The 18,275-nt window shown below is 35.7% G+C and overlaps 1 protein-coding gene across 4 annotated transcripts in view; it reads left to right on the forward strand.

Moving 5' to 3' along the window:
- The window catches only part of PIBF1 (progesterone immunomodulatory binding factor 1), a 113,706-nt gene that overhangs the window by 60,891 nt on the left and 34,540 nt on the right, over positions 1-18,275 (forward strand). For all 4 annotated transcript variants that reach the window (XM_051638287.1, XM_051638278.1, XM_051638295.1 and 1 more), the window contains exons 11-14: positions 6,796-6,961; positions 9,672-9,822; positions 13,049-13,139; positions 17,147-17,249. In XM_051638287.1, coding sequence (XP_051494247.1) covers positions 6,796-6,961; positions 9,672-9,822; positions 13,049-13,139; positions 17,147-17,249 — 511 coding nt within the window. The remainder of the gene's footprint in view (positions 1-6,795; positions 6,962-9,671; positions 9,823-13,048; positions 13,140-17,146; positions 17,250-18,275) is intronic.

Here is an 18,275-nt window from a genome sequence, read left to right on the forward strand (position 1 = left end):
ATGCTTGTACAGTTTTTCACAGATTTAGAATTCTTCATCCCCAGAAACACAAATGAGAACACAAAGATAGATATCTTGACTAAGATGTATAGGCAAAGAGAAAAGCAACTACCATCAGACCCTTAAAAATTACTGTGGTGACTGTTGTCCTCTTTATGTATCAAAAGCAGTTTTTGAGCACTAAAAAGTTAAATTATATCCCATTCCTTATTATATGCTTATTGGTTTGTTCAGAGCCTTTCTTTTTGTTAACGATGCTATTATTAATATCAATATACTGATGAAGTTCACATAGGTTATTTGAATAGATTTTGTGTTTATTTAATTGAATCAAATAACAAAAGAGCTAATTGAGACTCTGATCACTTAAACCAAATAATAACAGTCTAGGCAGTTGACTCTACGCAAACTAAGCATGCATCAGCAGCACTGAACTAACACTGAGTAGCAACCACATCCTGTTTCGTTTTTATAAAAAGCATTACAAGAGTTGCTTATCTTTTTTTTCAGAAGCCCAAAAGCAAGTGTTCACTTTCAGGACATGCAAGACTATTCAACATCCACCAGAGCTCCAGAATTAACAGAAAACTCCCTAGTGAAGATTTATTATTAAAGTCTCATGACTAAAGTGTAACTCCCAAGGAAAAGCAAGGCAAGGTTAGGCTGAAGCAGTCTCTGCCATTAACTGTTGAAGCTGTGTCTTGGTGCAGGAGTGAATGTTTAAGTTTCACAGAGTCAGAGTCACATAAAAGGAAGCACAATTGCATAGTCCAGAAACCAGGAAACAAAGATGAGTTTCAGTCCCTGCCAGTCAGCATGGTTTAGCAGATACATCTAAGGCAGACTCATCTTTCATAATGTTCATTCCTCCAGTTCTTAAAAGAGATGGAACACTCATCGTTGTTAATAGGTCACTGCAGCTGTCCTAGTGGAATAAACTCAAAGATAAGCAGCCACCTTTATAGTAATTCATCGAGATGTGACTTTTATATGTATATTCTACAACACCACCTTTAACGTTGCTCTTTACCAGTCATGTTGCAGGTTTGTGAGAAGATCTGTACAGCAGCTTAGAATTCTTTCTCTGACGTAAGGCACAACAATATATGGCAAATATGCGTGTTCTCATTGGACACTGCAGGGAAAAGTGTCCTATCTAGTGTACACTGTCTAGGTAGGGTAGAAAGAATACATGGGTTGAGGCGTTCTGAAACTTCAGGTAGTATAAAACAGCTTGTTTATCTTGCTGAATCTGGATGTTTGGAACTCATATTTCCTACAAACTGCAAAATAGTATATGGAAGTGTTGCCTCCAAGGAAGTTGTTTCGACAGAATGAGGATCAGAGGCCAATACGTAACAAATGCTTAGAATGCTGCAAAACACAAAAATCTGCTTTGAAGCAAGCAGCTTTAAACAAAGCTTCTAAGCTTTCTCTCTCAAACAGATTTTACTAAACCACATGCAAAAGTACTGTATGTTTAATTACTTGATACGAAGCAAATGTAACATCTGGCAAGAGCTTGCGTGTTAAATCATGTTTACCCTTTAGCATTTAAGCTATATGTTTCTGGATTTTTTTAAATAGAAATCTAAAACAGGAATACAGTGCTGAAAAAATCTCAGCATGTTATTTGAAGGAAACAAATTTTAAGTGAAAACTGTCAGCAAACAAATTTTTCATTGTTTAAACAATTTGTAGATGGCACGCTTCATCTTTTGTTTAATCATTATACTCAGCTTTTTTTTCTTTTGTTGGAGATATGTACACTTGTTAGGAAGTGCATTGTTATTTTAGTCCAGATTAAAAATAATTTAACATAACTGATAGACATTATTGAAGCAGTAAATGGAACAAAAGACTGGAAATTACTATAAAGTTACTGTAGCAATCTCCATAAAATGTCTTTAAATGAAGAATGACAGTTTTCTTACCATTTTGTATTAAATATTAAACCAAAGTTTCAGTTACGAAACCAGCCAGCTCCATGATGCGTCAGACTTACGTTCAGAGCCTCAGAAGCTGAGCAATGAAAGCATTCGAAACTAAGGATCAGTTACTACATTTTCAGATACTTAGTGGGTAGCATGTGAACTCCCTTCATGGGAAATTTCTGATTGCTTGGAAAGAAGCCAACCAGTTTTTAGTACTAAGGATCAAAAAGACAGCCAGTGAGAACAAGATCCTTTGAGTGCTCATGTTTGAACTGGAGTTTCACAGTTTGCTACATGTATGGACAGCGTATGTGCAGTCTGTAACCTGACTGAATTTATTTCAGCCTATCTAGACTGCTATTACTACTGTGACTCCAAGTGGCACAAGAAAGAGTAAGGAAAATTCTGTTCTGTACTTTTGTACTTGGCTTTGGGCTCTTGGAAAGCCTTCACAGCCAGACTCTGTTGCAAAAGGGGAGGAAGTTAAAATGGGATTTGATGTCATATTGAAAAAAGTATGGGTAGGATTTGATGAAGGATGCCAGACCATGAGCATGATATAGTAAAAGAGAAAAGGGAAACCAGAGGCTAGGGCTATAAGATAGGAATGAATAGGCTAGGAATGCAGGTGAGAAAAAAATCAGATGCCCTGAGTAGAAAGAATGAAAACAGAATTGGAAATCAGAAGGAATCTGGGCTGGCACTGGGACAGAAAGGGAGGAGAGCAGGAACATTAGAGGACATGTTTGGGCTGGCAGTAGGAGATTTGCAACATGACATGTTAGCATTTAGGTTTCTCTGCAAATTTGGCACTGAACCAAAGCACAGGCATTTGTACATATATTATAATTACTCTAAGGTTCTTTGATCTCAAACTGACCCATCTATGGAGTCAAGATGATTTCACAACTTAAGAGTTTTTTCCATTTTTAAACTTGAAAAGGATATCTAAAATATATTCTACAGAGCTTTAGGTTGGTATAATCAACTTTGCAAAATCAGAAGGGGTAAATGTTTTGTAAAATTGTAGTAGGACTTACTTTTGGAAGATGTATTATTTGTATTTACTTACTTGACATTATTTCCTATTAACAAGCTTAATACTAGGATTTGCTGCTTCTTGAATGCTTCCTTTTACAAATGCAGTCTTTCATTTTTCAGTTACACTTCTGAGGAGTACTGCTATACATCTCAGTTTTTGTCAGTAGAATAAACATAAAAAAACAAAAAAAAGACATCCCATTTGTGTCAGCAACACTAACCTGGTATTCCTTTCTCAGTACTTATGGGATGCTTATAAGAAGTTGGAAATGTTAAGTGAATCTCACTTTACAAACATTTATGATAGAAATCTTGTGTATTAATATTACATTAGGCTGTGCTGGATGTGTTTTATAGTTCTTCCCTTCAAAAAACAGTTGGCTGCCATAGTTCAGTATACAGACTACATGATTTTACCATGGAATCTTGTAATTTACTCTCATTGTATGTAGATTTAGAAAAGCTCCTAAGTCATAATCCACTATTTGCAAAAACAGCCTCCTCTGATTGAAGAATCTTAAAACTGTCCATACTAACCATAGTCTAAGTCCCTCTCTCAATATTCTCTCTTCTTCTTTACTCTAGAAATAGCCTTTTTGGTAACTGTCATGTCATTCTGCTTTAGCAAACTTCAGGCATTATTGACTGGTCATCCTAAAGGCACAGAGACATCATGAAGTCGAGACCTCATTCCAGATGATTCTTACATGTGGGGTTTTTTCCTTTTTTTTTTCATTACCTCCGTCTATGATTTCCCTTTTGTTCCCAACCCTCATTCTTCTGTGAGACAGGAACCTCAATGCTTTCACTGTATCAAATTTGCTAATATCTCCTGATAGAGAAAAATCCTGCACACCCGCATTCCACTCTTTTTTTCCAAAATAGTAGTATCAAAGTGTAGGGTGGTTTTGTTTTCTTTTGTTTTCCCTTAGAGACCATTTAGGCATATTAAGGAATGTGTTTTGACATTGTGTTACATGATTCTGTACACACATGCACACACACTTGTGCTGAAATAGTAGCCAAGACACCGGATATCCTATCTGGCCTAGTAAAAGCAAGTATGACAAAGAAACTGAATGGTGCTGCAGTGGAGGAGTTACTAGTGAGCTCAACAGTGTAGTGAGGTCAAAAGAAAACTGACTCTTCATAACCTTACCAGTACAAAACAGGTCATGCACATGTAAGCTACAAAACAAAGCTTTCCATGTAAGCTATCCAAAACAAAGTACGAATTTTTTTTCTGAAGTTACTGTTCATAATTGGGTTGATAAGCATGCTGTGGAAGCAGGCAGCTGATTGAGTGGACTTCCAAAATCATCAGGGAACTCAGAACTTCTCTGGAAAGTATAGAAAGCAGGTACAGAGAAATATGTATAGCCTATGTTTATGCATGTTTCCAGTGTGTAAGCTCTATATAGAGCAGATCATTGAACTCCAGACTAATTTAAGATCTGAAGTTGTGCACAATAAGGCTTTGCCATTTATTTTGTGTAAAGGCAGAAGATATGAATTTGGTGCTGAATGTAAATAAATAAGACTTGTAGATAAATTTCATTTGTGTTGCCTTGCACATCAGTTGGCTGGATTACATATATCTTTGTGAAGACTTAATAATTTTGGAACAAAACAGTCTTCCCAGAAGTGTAAACAGTGTGTACAGCAGAACAGATTTAGTGTCATGTCTGCAGCCAATCATGTACAAAGTATGGAGAATGTAAGAGTACTAAAACTATTTTTTGTGTGTTCAAATGAAAATAAGAACATAGAGTCAGTGGTTGAATACTTAAAGTATCAGCACTTGAAAAGTGTCCTCAAGCAAAATTGACAGCAGTAGTCAATAACCACATAAATAATTGGCATTTAGTAGTTTCAGTGCAGTAACTCTGTTTGAGAACAAATGTCATATTATTGAAAAATAGAATTGCTGTGAGAAGAGTGACCTTTTCATGAGCTCAGTAGGGAGAACTTTGAATCTCTGCTCACGCAGCCTGCGTGGGAACAGTCTCATTCATGCATCGGACTGTTTACTTGTACATAGATGTCTCCAGAGTGATTATAAAGGGCATCATAAAGACACCTGCTTCCTCTCTGTGCCTTAGAAACATTCCTACATCTGAAATCCTCAGGGACAATATTGGAAGTAATCCCCTTGTTTTTGTTAAACACTCTCAATCCAACCTAAAGATCAGGTTCTTAAACAGGATGGAATTGTGTTGCAACTGCTATTTGACAAATTACAGCTAACATAACAGCCATGCTGGGTTAGAGTAAAGGTTTATCTGGCATTCTAACAATTTGTTGTTAAGAGATTTCTGTGTAAGTAATACCATCTTGCATTTAATAGTTGCCAAGGGATTTCTCTGCTGTGATTTTGTACAGTATCCTCCTGAGTAAGTGTTAATTTTTAGCATCCACAGCATCTTATGGTAAGGAATTTCACAGCTTTCATGTGTGAAGAGTGACTTCTATTTGTTTTGATTCTGCATCTGCTAGATTTATTAGATGCCTTCTCATTAATCTGTTGGAAAACACAGTTGATTCCCATTATCATTCACCATGCTGCTCAAGATGTTACAGGCCTCTCTTATTTCTTCCTTTTCTTTACACCATCTTTTTTCCAAGCTGTAAAGTTATAGTTTACTTAATTTCTTCCACACAGTGCAACCGTTTAAGTGCACGATGTTGTTGGCTGTCAAAGGTAATCTTTATTACCCTTCTCTGAAGCTTTACCTGTACTATTAAATTCCTTGTGAGATGAAGTACTACAGCAGTAATCAGCATTCAGTATGCAGGCAAAAGAACAGAATTTTGACGTGGTGAATTCTATCTTTTCTCTATTGCTTTCACAGTAATTCCCAAAATGTTGGGTTTGACCATTATGTAAAACTGAGTCAAAATTTTCATCTAGTGCAACCCCAAGATCCCCCTCATGAATGAGAACAGTCAGCTAGGAGTTCATGGTTTTATATCTATGGTTAGCATAATTTTTTACAACCTGTGATTTGCTTTGCAAAAATCGCTTTTGAATTTAATGATAAAATTCATAAGGTTTTATACTGTTCTTCATATCACCCTCATTTTCTACATCCCAGTAATTCAGTATTCTGTCAGGAATCTTTTTTACCCCTCCTATTTGAGATTATCTGGTAAGTATAACGAGTCAAATGAACAAAGTCCACTTACACATGGTATATTACTTACCTGTCACTTACAGTTACCTTATAGTGATATTCTCAAAAATATGCTTAATTTCTGCTTTTAGAGAAGGACCTGTGGTTTTGAATGACTGTGGAAATTGATACATCATTGTGGTCTGATGTTTCTTCATATTTTTGGGTATGGGAAAAAGCAACGTAGCTGATATCCATGATATTCCCCCCAAAGAGATATCTCAAGGGCTGTGCTATTCATATCACTGATGTCTAATACCACTTCTCCCTATCACGTGTAATATGTGATGGTGAAGACATGAGAGATCATCTCCTTAGTATCTTTCCCATTAATATACTTCAATGCATATATTTGTTTACTGAGAAGGAGGCTCATATTGATCTAACATTTTGAAAAAAGAAGTTATACTGTAAGGTCATTGTAATTTGATTGTGCATTAACCACATATTCAGAAAAGCCATGGACTGTTTTGTTGTTATTATAGTATTGAGTTTTCCTATTGATGTTTCGAACAAGTTACAACAGTTACATAGATAACCATCCTGATGATTACTAAACTCTTATAAATACTGTATTAATTTCTGAAATGTATACCCATAACAAAGAGAAATCATCAAAACTTTGTTTTCTTTTTTTTTTCTTTTAGGTATAGACAAATGCAGCTTGGCACAGAAAGCAAAGTAGCTGAACTTCTTCATCAAAGTAAGTTGAAGTCCTTTGAAAGTGAACATGTTCAACTTGTGCAACAAGAAACAGCTAAGAACCTTTCACAGTGCCAAATGGAATGCGAGAAATACCAGAGAAAGCTGGAGGTATGTTATATAAAGGGACACTTTACAGGGTGTTACATAGTTGTTATAAATTAGAACGTAAAATGGAAAACCTTGGGGAAGAATTAGCAAAGAACATACATGACTGAATTACTATATACATTAGAATCAGCTTCAGTTTTTTAAGTTTGACCATTTCAGTGGAAAACAAGGTGTAGGGGGGAGGAAGAAGGTAAAACTCTCCTGGAGAGGTACATACATGCTTGTATCACAAAACTGCTTATGTCAGTCTAAGTGATTACTGTTGGGAAAGAAGACAGTTGTACCCAAGCAGTTACGGTGAATTCAGTATTATTATTAAAAGCTAAGATTTGCAATAGCACTGTTACATAATAAAAAACCTTTTTATTGATACGTAATTCTGGAAGAAATACTCACATTTTTTGAGGCTCTGGGGAGACCTTAGAGCAGCCTTCCAGTACCTGCAGGGATCCTACAAGAAAGCTGGAGTGGGACCTTATACAAGGGCAGGTAGTGATAGGACAACGGATAGCGGCTTAAAACTGAAAGAACGGAGATTTAGGCTGGGCACTAGGAACAAATTCTGCACTATGAGGGTGGTGAGACACTGAAACAGGTTGCTCAGGGAAGTTGTGCATGCCTCATCCCTGGAAGTGTTCAAGGAAAGGTTGGATGAGACTCTGAGCAACCTCATCTAGTGGGAGTTGTCCCTGCCTATGGCCAGGGCGTTGGAAACTAGGTGATCTTCCAACCCAAACTATATGATTCTATGAAGTCAAAGAGAGCATGATGTATACAGCATCAAAAAGACCCAACTGCTAATCCTGTTGTGGTCGGTTGACCTTGACCAGCTGCCAGACCCAGCCACTCTCTCACTTCCCCTCCCCAAGAGGACAAGGGAGCCAATAAGCTGAAAAAGCTTAGGAGTTGACATAAAGATAAGGAGGTGATTTAGCAATTACCATCATGAGCAAAACAGACTTGATCCATGGAAAATTAATTTTACCAATTTAAGTAGATTTGGATGGTGAGAGACAAAAACTAAAACATCTTTCCCCACCCCCTTCTCTTCTGGGTTTAACTTTCCTCCTTCGTTTCTGACTCCTCTACCTCCCGGAGCAGCATAGAGAGGATGGAGGTCAATCCGTAGCAGCTCCTCTCTTCCACTCCTTCCTCTTCACACTTTTACTCTGCTCTGGTGTGCATCCTACATGGACTGCTCCAGCATGGGGTCTTTTATGGGCTGCATTGTGGATATCTGCTCTGGTGTGGTCTTTCATGATCTGTAGGACAACCTGCTTCACTGTGGTCTTCTCCGTGGGATGCAAGAGAATTGTCTCTGGCACCTAAAGTATCTCCTCCCTCCTTCATCCCACCTTGGTGTCTACACCAAGGCTGTTTTTCACACTGTTTCCCCTTACTCCTCACTGCAATGCAGCATTTTTAAATACACTTTCCCTGAGTTGCCACCACCTTGGCCAAGGGGCTCAGCTGTGCTCTGTGGAGGGTCAGTTGGAACCATCTGTGTCCAGCCCGGGGCAGCCCTGGCCTCTCCTCACAGAGGTGACCATGGAGCCCCCTGCCAGCACCTGGGCACCTGCATCCCATGCACCTATTTACTATTATTTATTATTCAAAGAGCTGAATGACTTGGACCTCTTTATTTAAACAACCTTAGAATTTATTAACTTTCAAGCATGTACTTTCAAAAATGTGTCATATCCTGTTTATCTATTTTAGTATTGGGAAGTTGTCCAGTATTCAGCAGAGCAAACTCACTTTAAAACAAAATGTATTAACCTGTGCAAAGTTGGTCATATCACTGAGTCTAATTTGTGAGATTTAGGTGAGATTCATAGTGTATGTCTAAAACGTCAGGATACAAACTGGACGGGACAGAATAAAAACCTTTTTTCCAAGTTCCAGCTATGTCAGCCTTCATTTTTTGGAGAAGGATGCTCTGTTCTTCACGTCCCCGCATTTCTAGTGCTGAACCTGCCTTGGGTGTTTATGAAAAGGAACTGTAGAGTGGAAACAATTAGAGAGTTTTAGATAAAATGTAATTTCTTGTTTTGTCTGTATTGGGACATTCAGATCCTGGCTGATGAGGTTAGTTGTGGTCATGAGCACTGGGAGTGCCAGTTTTGCTAGACTTTGAGGTTGCTAAACAGATTTTTGATTGCACAGACATGTCTAAACTTTGAGAAGGTGGTTTAATTTGAGTTTTATTTCCATTTCATTGTGGATATTTATTTGATCTGAATAACATCTTGAATATTTGGCATTCAGTTCTAGTAATACTTCTGGCACTTCCTTTTCTCTTTAGAGAGATGCTTTGAAACCAGTGCACTTTCATTAAGAAATGTTCTTGCAGAATTTAAATATGTGATATCTGAATCTTTTATTTTTGTTCCTTTTGACTGAATTCTTAATTTTTTAAGTTCCTTTCTTGCTTTTCTTAACTTTCCTTTAAAATTCTGGTAGCTTTTTCACAGAGAGATTCTTAGAACTACTAAGGCTGTAGGAAATAGATGTGCATCTATTACCTTTGCAAGGTAAATACAGTTAGAAAAAATAACTGCTTTTTAAAGTATTTTAATCTTTCCTGTGCAAAAGTTACATTAAATATTTAGTATCATACCTTTAAGCATTTTGCAATTATTATGTTTTGCTTCTTTCATAAATAGCTGTAATGCTGAATCCCTGATCTTGCTGTTCTTCATTCTCACAGGTGCTTACTAAGGAATTTTATAGTCTTCAGTCTTCTAGTGAAACACACATTATTGAACTTCAAACACAGAATTCTGAGCTTCAAGCAAGGCTAGATACTTATGAAAAACTTGAAAAAGAGCTTGATGAGATAATAGTGCAGACAGCAGAGAGTAAGTTCTGTCACAAATTGTATTGTATCTATAGGTCTTTCTGGCATTAGGACAAGATGTCTTGTTTCTCTTGGCACTTGGAAAGTATTACAGGGCCTGTCATTCTCCCTCATTATTCCTGACAATTAAGATGCAGTCATTATTTTGATAGAAAATATTAATGATGGATTTCTAAATGTATTTGTAAATATGTATCAAATAAACATGAACTTAGACTTATGGATATTAAAAATAATCTCAGTGTTTCTCTTTCCCATTATTTCTCTTTTCTTAATTATAATAATCCATTATAAATAGAGAAGTTTTTTCAGATTCTCCTATTGTTTAAGTATACTTTGAATACCAGGAAGCCTTCTTTGTTGACAGACATTTACAGGTTTCATAATACAGTACAGTGATTAATGTACGATTTAATGAATCAGGGATGGAACAGCTTGTGGCATAACAGTCTCTTCCAAGTACTAAACCCTGTATTCAATTGAGGCCTGATTACTCCTGAAAATTGTTGTCTCTGGTTGGCAAAAATAACAATATCTGTTCTCAAATACTGCAAAATATCTGTGGAAACTCTATTGATTTGGTTGTCAGCCTAAATGAATCCACAAAGCAAGTAATTTTTATTTGGAAACTAAGACTCTAATCATGCAGTCTGTTAGCCTATGTGTAAACAGAGTAGGACATTTTAAGATTTCAAACTAATTAATGTATCTTCATGTCTTTTTCTCTTTCTTTGCTGCTCCAAAAAATATTCACAATTTGTAAATATTTTTTTCCAGGTAGAAGATCATTGCATAAGCTTTATATATAAACAATAGTGGAGCAAAGTGTATGATACTGGCATAAAGTGTTGACTGTACATACTTTATTAATTTCATACACTGCAGCTTGTGCTTGTTATAATGGCATGACTACTCAAAGGTTCCAATCTGAACCGAAGCATGTTTGCTATATACATGCCTATGTTTTAGTCTTCAGTTTTTTTAATTGTTTGTGTGTGTATATGTATCTATAAACTTGCCTAAGGTGTATTTATGTACTAACACAGAATTTTTGGACCTTATTTCATTTTTTCAAGAAGATGTAGTTCAGAATCCTGTTTTTTATTTAGAATTATTTACATTTTCTTATGCATGTTTAGTTTCTTACTGAACTAAATCATTAACTACTTCTTGAGTATGTATTTTAATTGTAGTTTATATTCTATGCTACAGAATATGACTTAAAGAAATGAAAGTTTCCAAATGAACTGTTTTGTAAAAACATAATTATTTTCTGGTTTTGCTGGAGGAAAAAGGATGCTATAGTTCAATATTATTTCAGTATACTTTCTATTTAGTAACTGACATTGTTTTATCTTACTAGTATTATAGTATATTTGATATTGAAAGTTAGGATTAATAATAATTAAGACTGAATTCCGGCAGCAAGGTGAACTTCTGAGCAGAATCAGGAGGATTAAAAGTATTTATTTGTATCCTCACAATGGCACCTTTTTGCTAAGTAGTGTAAAATCTGTTAATAAATGTCCCCTAACTTGTAAAGTGTGTATTTCACACCACAAAATCAGGTGAAGAGCCTGGAAACACTTAAAAGAAGATAATAGAAGCACACAGTGATACAGATTACTTTGCCTTGGTATCTTCAACTTTTCCAAATTTTTGTGTTTGTCTTCACAACCTGACGTTTGCATGGACACTCCTGACATATGATATTGAATTTGTAAGGCAGAATCTCACTGACATTTTTTGAGATATACAACACTGAATTTGTGACCAAAAAGAAGGATTAGGAAAAAGGCAGGTTAAATTATTTGTTGTATTTTTTCTGAATCAGAGGTATTTAAGACACTGCAGAATTCCCAGTCATAACAAAGACAGCCTTGAAAATCTGAAGTTCTAATGCCTTTGTACTGCCATGTCAATAAACTTTTTCTGTCATACTTACAGAATTTCTGTATTGTTTCTCATGTAACTAGATATGTGACTTTTCACAAGTACTCTACTAGAGGCTTTTATCTTCCTAAATGTGTTTTAAGAATCCTTGTTTAAAATAGCATTAAAAGGATATTAGACAAGTGAAGAAAGAAGCCATAGCTTTGTGCAGGTTGTTGAGAGTAGAAAGTACTTCTGATCTTGAGGCACTTGAGCATTAGGAAAGATGAGTCAGGACTGTCATGTCATTTCCTAAATTTGTTCTCCTGTTGTCAACTACTCGATTCATCAAAGCTGTTATGTGGTGCCTAGGCTAGTGGTCACTTCTGCTCCCTTTCACTCTTACACACCCGCCAGTCTCCCATTCTCTTGACCCCTACTCTGTTTCCCTGTCTCTGCCTCTGCAGACAGAGGCATACTTGTTTTTCTGTTTTTCTTTTATCTTTTTTTTTTTTTAATTTATTTTCTGTGCCCACTTTATCTTACAGAAGAGAGGAAACCTGAATTCACAAGCTGAAATATTAAAATCTGTTTACATTTTAATCTTGCTGCTACTTGGATTTCTTTTCAAAGCAATTACAATGATTTTTAAAACCTTAGAAATACCTTTCCAGAAATCAATCATCTATAAAGGCAAAGATTATTTTGAATATTTTTACTTTGCATAAACATAAGAATCTCCTTCTTTTCCTTCTCTGAAAATGGGTATGACATTTATTTCCTTCAGGTTATAAGAAATTTCTGATCACCACTGTCTTTCAAAAGTGAGCAGCCTCACAGTGACATTAACTTCCTGAGCAATCTCATGTCTGTCCCTTCTGGTCCCATGGACTTGTTTATGTCCATCTGGCTTAAGCACTCCCTAGTTTTATCTTCCTCTTGTTCCTCATGTAGGCACAGAAAATTAATTCTTAGAAAAAGAGACTAAGAAACCTAACCTTGTACTGCTAAGTTAAAATTCTACTATTAATATGTATTTGTGACTATGCCAATAGCATGAATATTTAAGAACACTGAATGCTTTTACTTTCCTTTTGTGTAACTCTTTCACTTCTTATTTTTCTGGTTAATGTAAGGCCTACCAGTGTTGTAAGAAAATAATGTTTGACACTGTTTTAATGCTAATTTTGAATTCTTCCGCTCAAGTCCAGAAGATTACTCCAACTGAAAATGTAGCTTATAGAAAAAATGTTTGTGCATGTGTACTAAGCAATTCTATTTATAGTTAAAAACTTCTAAGTTCTTACACTGTAATAATGTTCTTCTACAGTACCTTTCTGCAATTTTTTTTGCAGTGGAAAATGAAGTTGAAGCTGAAAGGGTTCTTTTCTCATATGGCTATGGTGCAAATGTTCCTACAACAGCCAAAAGACGACTAAAGCAAAGGTAAAAAAGCACCTCCTGAATCTAATTGTTCAAGATAAAGTAAATGAATTTATGTGCATTATGTTTTGTCTTAGAATCAAGCCAGTTTAGTTAACATGAAGAACTGTTTGATTACTTCAGTCTACAGGAGTAGAATGAAGACTAGGACCTATTAAATGTGTTTGATGCATATAAATGAGCGTATATGTATTTTTGTAGGTCATTTTAATATATTTTTTCATTATCTTTCATGAAGATGAATTTTAAATGTATAAAACTAAACAGCTGTTAAAGCAAACGTTGCATTGTTTACACTTATATAATAGGAAATAAGTTTTAAATACCCTAAAAATTATGTCATTGTAACAAAAATATATCTGTCAGGAAATTAAGAATGCCAAGATTTCAGAGCATCACTATTTCATCTTTAGAAATACAGGATCTGATTCCAATTTTATTTCTTCGGCAAAGAAGAGAATGCAGACAGAGCAAACCTTCACCATACCTTCACAATGTATATTCCTGTCTTTCAGGAGCTGGAAGTGCTGTCATGTCCAGCTGTTTTTTACTACAAGGTTTAGGTTTTTTTAGTAGTTTCTGTCCTCTTAACTCCCCACTTCCTCCATGACAAGGAATATTTCTCATCAACTGTTACTAAGAGAATTAAGGGCAAATGATGATCTGTTTGTGTTTGCAACAGTTTTATGGACCACATTCTGCTTACTCTGTCCATTATAGTTGTTTTTCAAGTAAGTGTTATCAATATGATTGTCAATCAGATTAGACCTGTTGTGCATTGAGTTACATATTCCTGGCAGAAATCATACAGATTTTATGTGGTACTTAACTTTAGCATGCATGGCTTCATTTGCTCTTTCATATTTTTAAGCCTTTTCAGAGTCTTTCCTTTTAAGATTTATTTTTATATTGCATACGATTCAAGAAGAAAAAAAGAAAAAGGAGTGGGGGGCTAGAAACTCCATAACCCTGTTATGTGTCTGTTTTAGGAGTATGTTGAGAGTTGTATAGCATCATTTCCTAAAAACTTCAGTTCCTCCTTTGTCAATAGTTTGGGGGCATTTCTAATTTTCAGCTTGGATCTTTCTTTTCCCCCACCTTATTAGGTTCAGTTTGGGTTATTTACATATAGAAGAATTCTGCTGAAGCAACTTTGATTGAAGAATTTGATTATCAATAAGCCAGTATTTCAGATATGCTTGGAAGGCACTTTCTGAGCTTGGAAGTGGCTCTATCAGAATACCTCATTTACTCCTCTTTTGTTCCAAAAGGCATTGGTAGATAAAGCTGATTTAATCTTTCATAATGGTGTTGGAGACTTCACAGATTTTCTTTATCTTTTAAAATTGAGAAGATTAAAAATGCCATGAAAATTTACTTGCTGCTGTTCTGACTCAAGGAAAACGGCCATGCAGAAAATGTGTGTGTGATGCCTTTGACTTCCTAAGCTTTAAAGCAAAGTCTCTGTGTCACTAACTTCTATGTTTAGAGCTATTGAAGAAACACAGATAAGTTTTCTGCTCTTCAGGATTGCTCAAGGAAAAGAGGATCTATTACAAATATGATTAATCTTATTTTTTAAGTCTGCTACCTGCTGTTTAATTCCAGACATTTGGGATCCTAAATTAAGAGCTCTTTTAAGTTCACAATATGCACTTCAGTCTTTGAAACTTTGTACAAAAGCAGTATTCAAGCATGGTGCATCATGGGATCTATAGCTCTTCACCTGCTTGCCAGAAACAACTATTTCATTACTTCAGGTATAGGCACCATACACCTATACTAGTAAATGAAACATGCCTAGGAACATTCTGAAGCATTGAGACCAAATGGCATGTAGTAGCCTACTTCCATAAAACTACCCTCTTGGTGAAGGTTAGCTGCATGTTAACTACATCTTGGCCATGATTGCTGGCCCATGCTAACTCTTCAGCTATGCCTAGGAACCTTTTGGGAAAGTGTTAATAAGTAAATGCCAGAATACTACTAGGAACACTCTAGTGGTTTGCTAACAACAACTTAACACATTCTTGAGCACTGCATCATTTTTCTAGTATAGTGGGAATCAAAGTTTTCCAGAATAAGATGTCTTTGCAGATCAGTCCTTTTGTGCCTTTGCTTTAAATGTAAAATGGTCAAAAACCACACTGAGAAGCATACTTTAAATATATGCTTGTATTTATCTTTAAATTCTCACAAATTCAGGTCAAGTTCACTGAATAGTTGTAGTTGGAAAAATTATGATGGGCTACATTCCCAAAGTTGCCATGGGAAGTTATCCATGTTTCCCCTTGCACTCCAACAACTGATATATGAAATCCCTAACTAGAGCTATCAGAGAAGGGTTTTGTTTTTCTTTTGTAGTAGATGAGATCTTAACGCACATCTCATACCTCCTAAATAAAAATCCAAATAACTAATTGGAGAATTAATTTTATCTCTTTTCCTAGTTACTGTTTATACAATCTGATGCTCACTCTAGAAAGAGCTAAGCTCTTAGTAGGTGCTCTTAAGTTTCAGGTAATTCTTCTCATACAAGGTAAAAGATTGTAAGGTAGGTTTGTAACACAGATTAAAAACATTAAGACTTCTGTCTATCATGGTTTAACTGTTAAATCTAAAAATGTATTCCCTTTTACTGAAGAGAAGGTTGAGGTAGACTGGTCAAATTTTCAGAGAAAGTTTATACACTTATCTAGCTTTACATTATCCTCAGCTTGAGGGTATATAAAATCTCCCTGTTGGTCTGCTTTAGACCACTTACACGCTTACAGATTCAATATCATGGTCAAGAACTGGTTAACACTTTGCTATGCGTTATTTGGAGACTTAGTCATATGTGGATTGAGAGCTGGCCGTGTGACAGATCTCAGAGAGTAGTGATCAACAGATCAGGGTTAAGATGGAGGCCAGTAACCAGTGCTGTCCCCCAGGAATCGTACTCGATCTGGTCTTGTTCAACATGTTAATCAATGATCTGAACAAAGGGACAGAGTATCCTCAGCAAGTTTGCTGATGATACCAAACTGAGAGTGGTGCTGACATTCCAGAGGCCTGTGCTGCCATTCAGTGTGACCTGGACAGATTGGAGAGTTGGGCAGAGAAGAACTTCATGAGGTTCAACAAGAGCAAGAGTAGAGTCCTGCACCTGTGAAGAAAGAACCAAGCACCAATACAGGTTAGGGGTGGATCTGCTGGAAAGCAGTTTGAAAGAGAAGGATCTTGGAGTCCTGACAGACAGAAAATTATTCATGAGCCAGCATTGTGCCCTTGCTGCCAAGAAGGCCAATGGAATCCTAGGTTGCATAAACAAGAGTGTGTTGGGTACAAGTTGGAACATAGAAAGTTCCGTTTAAATATGAGGAAAACTTCTTACCATGAAGGTGATGTAGCACTGGGAACAGGCTGCCCAGGGAGGCTGTGGAGTCTCCATCTCTGGAGATACTCAATGTTTTCTCTTCACTTCTAAGTTAAATTACGGACATGCATAAGAGTTGTTGTTGTTTTGAAGTGGCAATAACATTTGATTATTTAGCATATTAAATGTCAGACAAAATTATTTTACCTCTTCTTTGAAAATTGTACAATACCACTCTTTTTCAGTGTTCTACAAAATTTATATTAACGTGCATTTAAAAAAAAAATCTAAGGAGAAGCCATTTACAGTGGTTCCCTAAAGCTGCTAAAAAGTAAATACTCAAAATTACTTGGAACATTTTTACATTATTATTGCAGTTGTGTAGCTTTGTACAAATTATATGGGTAATTACTTTGCAAAATATATTACATTGGTGTAACTTGTGGGAATCCTATTTCAGTGCTGTTCAATTTTGTAATATTCTCATTGTTCTGACTTTGACCACTCTGCCTATTTCACTATATAGTTTTTATATTAGTGTTTAAGCATTGGTAAAAAAATAAGGCAATCAAATTTTGAAAGTATAAATGTGAGAATTTCTTTTGCATATTTTGGAAAAAATTCAACTTGAGCTTGCTTTTTATTGGCACAGTGTTCACTTGGCAAGGAGGTTGCTGCAACTAGAAAAGCAGAACTCGTTGCTTGTAAAAGATCTGGAACATCAGAAGGAACAAGTAACACAGATTTCACAAGAGGTAAATTACTGCTACAAAAGAAATAATGTCTGTAGAGGCTATAAACATTGCAGAACAGATGTCCATAAAATGAAATATTTTCTAAACATTGTTTATTATCTATTTGATGTCAAAAAATTGCCTCATAATTAACCAAAACTCTATGTTAAATGTTTTCAAAGAAGTTTATATTGTATCTTGAAACGAAGATCAAAAGAGGGATTACTTTACAGGCTAAACAAGAATGTAAGCCAGACAGACAACGTTCTGATTTCTGAATAGAAGACCAGCTAGCCAAACAAGTTTGTTCTGTTTGATAGTTGATTGTTCAATGAATACCTCATTATTTTTACACAGCTCTTCTCTTAAATCACTTTTGAAGGTATTACTCTAAGTCCTTTTCTACATTGTTCACTTCTTGAGTCTTTTGAATATAAAAATCTAGAAATCAAGAGAATGTTTAAGCTGCTTTTAAAAAAAAGCTTTGGCTTTTTTTACTTTGTTACAATTAGTGTAATTTCATGATCTCTTAAAATTCTGTATACAAGGACTGAAATCACGTATTACACTGACATGGTGAACAAACACCCAACAAAACTCAACTTGAAATTTCCTAGAATTGGGGCAAAGTAATTCTTTAAAAATATTTTTAGGAGTGTCTCCTAAGTTCTTCTTAGGAACCAAAGAACTTTGACATTTGTTATTAGGTATTGCCACTATATGGAATTTTGTAGTCTGTTTCAGGAATGTGGCTAAGAGATACATTTTAATGTCATAGTAATTACAAATTAGGATAACTGCAATACATGCAGAAAGAGTTTACACTTGTTATTAGTGGAATGGAAAGTAGCTCATCGTTTTCACATTACGGAAATTCATAATCTGACTTCTTTTTAAATAGACGGCAAAAACTTTATTGAAAACTTCTATTTTCTTCAGTACAGGATACAGTTTTACCGTATCTCTGCCATAGTGGATTGTACTGTTTCTGGGATTTATTTCCTCCCATTTTTTTTGTGCTTTAAGAGTTCTCTGTGTGCTTGTATC

Source organism: Apus apus, chromosome 1, assembly GCF_020740795.1.
Source record: "Apus apus isolate bApuApu2 chromosome 1, bApuApu2.pri.cur, whole genome shotgun sequence".
Classification (NCBI taxonomy): domain Eukaryota; kingdom Metazoa; phylum Chordata; class Aves; order Apodiformes; family Apodidae; genus Apus; species Apus apus.